This window comes from Neophocaena asiaeorientalis, unplaced genomic scaffold (assembly GCF_003031525.2).
Source record: "Neophocaena asiaeorientalis asiaeorientalis breed wild unplaced genomic scaffold, Neophocaena_asiaeorientalis_V1.1 scaffold59, whole genome shotgun sequence".
In the NCBI taxonomy this organism is placed as follows: Eukaryota; Metazoa; Chordata; class Mammalia; order Artiodactyla; family Phocoenidae; genus Neophocaena; species Neophocaena asiaeorientalis.
Window position 1 is genome coordinate 11,131,211 of NW_020174268.1, and position 9,855 is coordinate 11,141,065.

Consider the following 9,855-nt stretch of genomic DNA (forward strand, 5'->3'; position numbering starts at 1 on the left):
GCTCAGCTCTTTAAAGTAAGAGCCAATGTTTGTACTTGTCGTCCAAGAGGTCTAGATAATTTAAAGCAATAAGATCCTGCCAGTGTTTAATTAATATCAGTCATTTTTAATGCCATAGACCAGGTTTCCAAATAGAATGCTAAAGTTAATGGGTAATATACTGAACCAAAAAACTACCAGGTCTTTTAACAAAATCATAAAAGAATGGTTTTAACCTCTAGTTTTATGTTTTCCGCTTTCTCGTTTTCTCTGGAGCACACAGCGAGGGGAACACGAAACACCATCTCTATTAGGGCCCCTGAGCATCACTCAACCCTGGGGTCACAGATGGGATACTCATGCCTGACCATTGCCACAGAAATACATTCAGTTAAGTCACTGCAGGAGAATTAGGAGCAGTGAATGGATTAACATCACCTATCATTACTAAAGAAAAAATGCTAATAGTACTTGCCTTTCAGACTTCATGTTTTATAATTATCAAAACGTGTCATCCCTTAATCTTCATGATTTTTCATAGGCCTACCAACAAATCTTACAGATATGACTGTGTCCATCCATGGGTACCTCTCAATCCTTAATTTATTGCTGTAAGATTTGCTGATGGGAACTTTCAATTAAATTTTCTTTCCTAAGTGGGAATCTAGAGGAACAAATTTCTTCTTGCTATTTCCAGAGTGAGATCCTGAATACTTGCTTTGACAAGGCAACCTTCAGCTTCTTATATCATTTATTTTTATATGCTTAGAAAGTATGTTTATAGAGAACAATATGTATAGATTCATCTATAAATGAGCCAAACTACAATCTTTACAGAGGGATCACATCCTGAAATGGCCCCTTGCCTTTTTACTTGTTTTTTTTAAAAGAAGAGCACAGCAAGCTGCCCCCTTTCAGGGATTCACTGAGCAAAGCAGAGAATAAAAGACATAATTCATGGGCTTAAAATCAGTGATAGACCAAAACCAGAGTGGAAATGAGAGAAAACGGCACTGACAATTGACTGCAGGGAACGAGCTACATGGAGTAAGCCTGACATTCCACATATTGGACCCGGGAAAATGAGAAATAAAGAGTGACAAAATGCCACCATGGATTCCCCAGAGCCCTTTCTTTCATAGCTGCAAAACCCTTCCTGCTCTAAAGCAACCTGACACTTCTATTGAAATGAGAGGTTACCTCTGGGCAGCAAGGCTTCTCACTAGTTGGTCGTTTCCTTTATCATTAGTTCTGTGATCCAAATACTGCCATTGTCTTGTCCTAACAAAGCAGGAGGAACCTGCAAAGAGAGAGATCTGCTAATGTGGTGGGCAGGTGTGCCCAGGGCACCTGCGTTCAAAGCCACCCTGCCAAAGAACCGAGCCAGACTTCCGATATAATTCGTGGAGAAAACTGCCATCTTAAAGTGCACGTCTTCCTCCAAAATATTTTTCCTAGACATCAAGTTAGGGAAGGAAGGTCCCTGATCAGTCACGTGGCTCATTTTTCTTAAACATAACAGAAAATCAACCCAAGTTATTTTAGAAAAAGCTGCCAAATGCAATTCTACAAAGTTCTCAGTAACGCTGTAAACATGAACTCATCCACAGAAAATTCTTTATTCCTAACCCAGGTCTATCATGCTATAATTCTACCTCGTTCATTACTTTTTAGTAAAAACAGAGAACCCCTAGTCATTGCAGATCACTTATCAATCGAAGTTTAACATGTGAATGGCTTGAAAAAATTAAATACCTCTTACCCACTTAGGTATTTTTTAATGAACTGTCCTTCATTATATTACTTTTATAAACACACATTGGTCCATTCTGTTCTTAGTCACTTCCAGTGAGAGTTATAAGATGTAATGCATTCCCTTATGAGAGTAAATCCTTTCGAAGTGCAGCTGATCTTTACCCAACAAAGAGGTTGCAAACGTACGAGGTATTGTTAGTGGCAGCTCTATTATAAATATTTAACGATGTCACCGGTTGCCAAAAATGATCATTATGTTTATGGCAAAGAGTGCATATATTATGGATTGAATTGTTACTCCCCCATAAAGATACTTTGAACTCAAAATCCCCAGCACCTCAGAATATGATCTTATTTGGAAACAGGGTCTTTGCAGATGTGATGTGTTAAGATGAGCTCCTATTGGAGGAGAGACCTCATAAGGACATGAACATTTGAAGACCTGGCAACACAGGAAGCACGTCATGTGGTGATGGAGTAGATATTGAAATTGTGCAGGCATAAGCCAAGGAGCACCAGAGATTAACAGATACCACTAGAAGCTAGGAAGAGGAAAGGCAGGATTCTACTGTGAGTCTCAGAGGGAACATGGAATTGCCAACATCTTGATTCGAGACTTCTGCCTCCAGAAGTGTGAGATAATAAATTTCTGTTGTTTTAAGCCACCCACTTTGTGGTACTTTGCATGGTAGCCCTAGGAAACTAGTACAACATATGCCATGCATTTTGTGGTTAATTTTTATTCAAATAAATGAGGATCCAGTCTGGAAAGGATGCTGACCCACAAACTAAGATGTGTTGGGAGAAAGAGGCAAAGTCATGGGATGCAGAACAGATGTTCTTATATGTCTCTTAGTGTCTACTTGATCAAAAAAGCAAGGAGTTAAGAGTAAATTCTAGCCTGGGATTCTAGGACTGGCACTGCCTTTAGAACACTGTAGTATTTTCATTACTCACTCAACTGTGTGGACCTTGGTTTCCTTGCTTATAAATGAGACAATGAGACTGGACCAGCTCTTCGGTTCTAATAAGTAACATGTCTGTTCTCAATGCCTACACGTCAGTCGTCATGTATTGAAATTTGAAACCCGATCTTGTGTTCCTTGACCTTTGGTAGATTCTGAGAATTTAGATAATTAAATTAATTTTAGTATTAGCCTAAGAAAGCTAATTTAAAATGAAAGGAATATTTTATGCATTCCTAATAGATATATTCACAATTTATCGAAGATTTTATTGTTCATGATGGTTTCCCTTTAGCAATGCCAAGAAATGTGGATTTGTGATTGTATCCACTCTTGTACCTATGCATATAATCCTCAAATCTTTTTCTTTAGTCCTAACCTTCCCCCAAAATATAAAATAGACAGTGGCATCTCCACCTTAATGTCCTTTGTCAGCATGTCCCAAATTGAATTCTTTATTATTTTTCTAATAGCACCAACATCTCAGCAGCCAGGCTAGAAATCTTAGTCATGCTCCCACCCCAGCAGCAGGCCTCCAGCTCTGTTTCCCCTCAACATTCCCTGTCCCCCTGGGACTCTTACTGTCCCCTCCTTTCCATTCAGAACCCATAGAATGTACAACACAAAGAGTGAACATAATGTAACTATGGACTTTGGGTGATAGTGATGTGTCATTGTAGGTTCATCAGTTGTAACAAATGCACCACTCTGGTTGGGGATGTGGATAGTGGGAGAAGCTAAGAGTGTGTGGCGACAGGGTTTAAGGGAAATTTCTGTACCATCCCCTACAATTCGCTGTGAATCTTGCATTGCTCTAAAAAATAATAAAGTCTTAATAAAACAAAAATAACTGCCTACAGAATTTGTGTTATATCTATCCATATTTACCAGGACCATCCCTTCACCCTATCACTTAAATAAGAATTTCTTATTTACAAATCTCTATTGCCTAGGCTAAAGCGTCCAACTCTCTAGCTAAAGAAAATGTTCTTCTCAAGCATGAAATGCCATGCAAATCACTCAAAGATAATTACCCCTAAGTACATTCTTTTACTTTTCCAGAGGCAATCCCAATATGTGTTAAACTATCCACAGGTTTTGTGATTCAAGAATATTTTCTTAAAACATATTTTTTAGGTATGTTAAATCATAATATTAATCACAAAGGGAAAATAATGGAGAAAGGACAGGAACTAACATTAGTTAGTAATAGAAGCCTTAAATCTCTTATCTCATTTAATCTTCAAAATCATTCAGTGAGTTTATCTTTACCTTGCAAAATAAAAAATGTGGAAGGGAGAGGGTCTCAGAGATAAATTCCTCATTCAGGCTTAGTCACCTTCAATCCCAGGTGTTCTTAACATCACACCACATTACCTCCCTGAAAGTAAGAAAATAGCCACAGTTAGCCCTGATAGTAATGGTCAACAAGCATTGGTGAATTCACTGCATTCATTTTTGCTTTCAGTACTCAGAAGATGGTTAACTGCATCCATTCTTATTTTCTTCCTAGGATAGCGAAGTTCGGTTGGCTGATATAATCTCGCAATACTGAAAACTGTTTTGTAGTATGACCATCTAGTTGTGGAAACAAATTGGTTGTCAAAAACAATTAACTATATTAACTTAGCCTTAAACCTGGGCTATGGATATTGAATAAATTTTTACTGTTATCATAGTAAACTTTTTCTATGTTCTTTCTTTCTGCCAGACTATTTTGCTTAAAAAATTTTTTTTCCTAGAAAAATAAACTTGGAATTAGTTTTTAAAGTGTGATCTTTGATCTTTTTATATTTGCATTACAATTTTAAAGTTCATGTATGAGTAAGGTTCTACTGAAGGGAAAACAGTTTGTGCTCATTTTAATACTAAAATGCATCATGATAATTTTCACTTATTACTCATAATTTTCTGATTTTGTCATCCCTAGTTTTAGTTTTGCATTAAGGAAATTTAAAGTTAACTCATGATTTCAAACTGCTCTCTGCTGACTAGTTTTTATTGGCTTTTTACAGATTAAACTAGCAAAATGCTATAGAACCCCAAGATAATAAAAATTGAGTCGACTAAATTCGATATTAAATTCAGAGTTTCTATTTACTTAAACCATGGAATACGATCTCCTGTACAATACTTACACTGAGAGTGCTAAAGAAGTTAGCGTACAGATTGCTTTTGTATTTGTGTTCACTTAAAAAAAAGTGAAGGAGACCTGGAAGGCTTGTTTCCTTCCAGAAGTGCTTTTGTCTCGGGTTTCAGCTGATCTGTGTCTAAACAGGAGTCACATACCTCCATCTTGTGGCCCAGTCATAAAATTCCCATGCTCTATTTCTTTCAAGATGTTCTAGTTTTGTATGAAGTTTCAAATTTCCCAGTCTTTTAATTAATACCATAATCATTTGAAATTTTGTTTCTTAAGATTCATGTAATATTGAATGGTATTCCAATCATTAGTGGCCTTTAGAAAGTTAAGCATGGTCTCATCTGTTTCTAAAAGTCACTAATAGTCATGAAACACAAATCCATTCTCATGGCCAGTGAAAAGGCCAATTTCCCCTATTGCCCTAAAGAGAAAAAAAGAGTTTCTTTTGAATTGTTTGATTTTTTGTCTAATATCATTTCACAGTGATGTATGCACAGCCCTTTTCAAAATTCCATTTTACCAGCCTATGATTATTTAGTAAAGAACAAGATCAAAAGACTTAATTAAACCCAAGATATGTTATCTCTTTTTTTTTTTTTTTTTTTTTTTGCTGTACACGGGCCTCTCACTGTTGTGGCCTCTCCCGTTGTGGAGCACAGGCTCCGGACGCGCAGGCTCAGCGCCCATGGCTCACGGGCCCAGCCGCTCCGCGGCATGTGGGATCCTCCCGGACCCGGGGCACGAACCCGTGTCCCCTGCACCGGCAGGCGGACTCTCAACCACTGCGCCACCAGGGAAGCCCGATATGTTATCTCTTCTGCTTTCTCACAATTTACCAAATTCATTCCCTTGTAACAGAAGTATTTTTATTTTACATTACTTTGGCTAGTTTTCTTCCTTAAGAATCAATACTGATATTTATTCGACATGCATAAAATTGGGATTATGATAGCTTTTTTTCTAGTATCTTTAGAATACTAGTGAAATCTGCAAATATATCATTCGTCATTTATTATTTAACTCAATTTATAATGGACATTTTCTAGTCCTTAAACATCTTTCTCCATTTTACACTCCATAATCATTGCTCTCTGCTAACACCAGCTTGCTCCCAAACCGTTCTGATCTCTTCAAAATGATAGCTCAGAGTCACATTTATTTTTTTTTAATCTAATGAACCCTATCTTTGATCAGAGCCTTTTATTTTATTTTGTTAAATTCAACCATCTAATTAAAACAGCAATCTCCTCTTAATGTACATCTGCTTGAAATTAAGTGTTGGGGAGTTCACTGTCTAACAGTGTTTCTGATTACATGTTTTATATCATGGTTAGATTCTTAATGTTGCTATTGATGAAGATGTTCACATGGTTATAATGCTAGATTTTTACCCATCAAATCATTATTTTTATTTGGCATTTATTTTGTATTTGATATGTCCCATCTGCGTCTCTTAGGATCATTTAAAATGATTTGGGATACATACTAAGTATGATTACTTAATTCTTCATCACTTATATTAAATGAACAATCTTGCCATCACCATTAACTTATTCTATGTTAAATGCCATAGGAATTATAACCTTGCCCTTTGTTGTTTTGGTTCTTTCATTCTTTTGATTCATGTGAAGCACTCTCTTTAGCTATTTATTGTCTGTTGTCCAGTAAAATTCCCACTTTGCAGAAATGAGGGAAATAATATTCTTGATTAAAAGAACCAGGCATTATTTTACAGAATGGTACAATATCACTATAACCAAAAAGTAAATGTCCCTTCCCTTTTCAGAGGCGAGCTGCTGATAATTTAAGAAGACATCACCAATATCAAGTAAGTTATTCTTATATCTTGACACTTACATTAAAATAAAGCACAATCTCCTCTTTGGAACTGACTCAAGAGAAAAATCACATTTATGCACTGAATATCAATTCTCTTGTGTTCAAATGCCTCAGGAAGTTATGAGGAACCTGGTAAAGCGATACGTGGCTGCAATGATTAGAGACGCCAAAACTGAAGAAGGTCTGACTGAGGAAAACTTTAAGGTAACCACTTTCATCTTTGTCGCCAAAAGGCAGATTCCGCAGAGCGTGGAACCAGGTGCAGCACGTTTAACACCAGAGCTGGAAACTGGACCACGTGTTCTGAGCAAGCCTGTCTGTCTTCTGATTTTTAAATTCAAGCCCTATTGATTTATATATTAAAAAAAAAGTGGTAAAATTTCTTTTCAAAATACATTGCTTTCAAACAAACAATCTGAAAGATCGAGGGGACTTATTTGAAGCCAGAGAAAATCCTAGTGCCTTGTGGCATTCTGATTGCTGATCCCAGCCACACTCTACTGAGTGAGCTTTACTTTTAGAAATGTCGGTCTGATTTTTAAACCTGAAACACTTAGTAACCAACGTTCTGAAAACAACGACAGCAAAAACCTTCTTTGTGTTCGGCACGGCTTTGGTAAAAGAAAATTTAAGGTCTGAGCTTAACTGTAGCTTATAAAAGTAGTTTTTCTCCCTGAGTTGTTTTTGTTTTTTTCAATTCTATCACAGAAGAAAGGTAGAATACACGAAGTATATTTGCTCAAATCATGTGTATAAAATGCCTTTGTTAGCCTGCATGAGTTGCTAGAGATTTTGGAAGACTGACTAAAGTCAATAAGATCTCATAGGCAAAAACAATCAAATAAAAAACCCTACAGGAGACCTTTGACAAAGAAAAACAGCAGGCTTAACAGAGAATAAATATAAGCAGCCAGTTAGGTAAGAAGAGAGATAAATTGCAAAACTTAAAGCACAGATTGAAAGTTGGCTAGGATCCAAAACGTTCTTTGCTGCCACACCTCTGAATTTTGGAGTTAAACAATTCCTGATGCTTTGGGAGATGGACTGGTGGCAGTAGGCCACCACAAGGCAACCAGCAGGTTAGGACTGAGAATTCAGCTGCCCCCAAAGATAAAGGGATGAATCTAGGAAGTGCTGTGTGCTCTGAATCAATTCCCAGGATTTAGTGGCTGATTTTTTTATCCCCAGAGGTTGGGATAAAATCAACTCCAAGGTAATAAACAATTGAAACTAACTGCCAACTCTTGGAAGGGTAGACTCCACTTTAATTATTTTGTTTTAGATATCCCCTTGGACAGCAAAATGTCCCTGAGAGAATGTAAGATGCCTTGAAAGCAGATTAATATTTTGCAGAGAAAGAATTTGAAACTGTAGTTCCAAAGAAACCCAACATACTCCACCAGAGTGGTGGGAAAGAAAACTCTTCCTGTTTCTTTTTACATCAACCGTAGGAAGTCTATTACTACAGAACTCCGATAGGGAAATTAGGAGATAACAAATAGATACAAGTGCCCCTGAGAGAACTGACAATTCTAAACAGAACCACGGCAGAGTGGACGCCTAGCTCTCAAAAATGAATGAAGATGTGTCAGATCCATATATGAAACGAGCAGATAACGATTCTTAACGTTTATTTGTTTAGGTCACAGACTAATTCCGTCGTTTTCCATTTCACTTAGGAACTGAAGCAAGACATTTCTAGCTTCCGCTTTGAAGTCCTGGGGTTACTAAGAGGAAGCAAACTCTCTACGGTCCAATCTGCTCAGGGCACGAAGGATTCTTCTAACTCCGCAGACTCGGATGAAAAGAGTGATAACGAAGGTAGTAGCAAGGACAAGAAAAAGAACTTTAGCCTCTTCGACTTAACCACCCTGATTCACCCACGATCAGCAGCGATCGCCTCCGAAAGACACACCATCAGCAACGGCTCCGCCCTGGTGGTGCAGGAGCCACCGAGGGAGAAGCAGAGAAAAGTGAATTTTGTGACCGATATCAAAAACTTCGGGTTATTTCATAGACGATCAAAACAACACGCTGCCGAGCAAAATGCAAACCAAATCTTCTCCGTTTCGGAAGAGGTGGCTCGTCAACAAGCTGAAGCACCACTAGAGACAAACATCCAACTGGAATCTCGAGGGTTAGCTTCCCGGGGTGACTTGAACATCCCAGGTCTCAGCGAACAGTGTATATTAGTAGATCATAGAGAAAGAAATACGGATTCCCTGGGTTTACAGGTTGGCAAGAGAGTGTGTTCATTCAAGTCGGAGAAGGTGGTGGTGGAGGACACGGTTCCAATCATACCAAAGGAGAAACACGCAAAGGAAGAGGACTGCAGTGTAGACTATGATGCAAACCTCACAGACATGGTCACCCACGAAGATTACGTGACCACAAGATTGTGATACTTGACAGAGGAAGCATTTCTCATCCATAACACACATTTTCCATAGTGCCCTGGGTGGGGGATGTTTAAAGGTGAATGAGCCAATGCTAACATACACTTTATAGCATTTATCAACTGGGGCCTATTGACATGCCATGTTTAAATAAGGCAAAGGCTATCAAACACCCTGGTTTTGTAGCCCGCTTTTGCTTTCACAATTTGTTTTACAACTTGTTGTTGTTGCTGTTAATAAATAAATGCACCTTGTATTCTTGTTAATAAATAAATGCACCTTGTATTCTTGTACTGTTGCAATAACTTACAGGAAATTTTTAGCTCTCTTTTTCAATTAAAACAAATGTGACTCAATATATCTGCTAGTTGACTCCTATAATAGATATTTTTATATGCAAAAAACAATGTAGCTGAAATATTAGAGCTTTTCACAGTTTTTTAGGGTCTCTAGAGATCGTTACTCAGCAAGGACTTTTCACTCAGCCCTACAATTTGGCTTTAAAACACAAATATTATCCAATTTTTTTTTAAGGACATGTAAAACATTATCATACACAGTTTAAGCAAACAAGCCTCCTTCTCAGAGTCAAGCTCAGACTTTTAAAATGAAAGTCCGGTATAATTTCTAGAGTTTTATGTTACCCAGTTTTTCCTTTCAGTAAGTAAAGGAAATGTTCGTCTTAATAAATGTTGATGACTGATGATTTTTTTAAATTAATTTATTCATTTTTTTTTTTTTTGGCTGTGTTGGGTCTTCGTTTCTGTGCAAGGGCTTT

General features: G+C 37.5%; 1 protein-coding gene across 6 annotated transcripts in view; it reads left to right on the plus strand.

The window, feature by feature from the left end:
- The window catches only part of TRPC4 (transient receptor potential cation channel subfamily C member 4), a 117,498-nt gene extending 108,167 nt beyond the window's left edge, over positions 1–9,331 (plus strand). For 2 of the 6 annotated variants that reach the window (XM_024755470.1, XM_024755472.1), the window contains 4 exons: positions 6,629–6,670; positions 6,796–6,885; positions 8,361–8,505; positions 8,758–9,161. In XM_024755470.1, the coding sequence (XP_024611238.1) occupies positions 6,629–6,670; positions 6,796–6,885; positions 8,361–8,505; positions 8,758–9,083 (603 nt within the window). In that variant the 3' untranslated portion in view covers positions 9,084–9,161. Of the gene's footprint in view, positions 1–6,628; positions 6,671–6,795; positions 6,886–8,360 lie in introns of all 6 variants that reach the window. The other 4 variants (XM_024755469.1, XM_024755473.1, XM_024755468.1 and 1 more) reach the window with 3 other exon arrangements.
- The last annotated feature ends 524 nt before the right edge of the window (positions 9,332–9,855 follow it).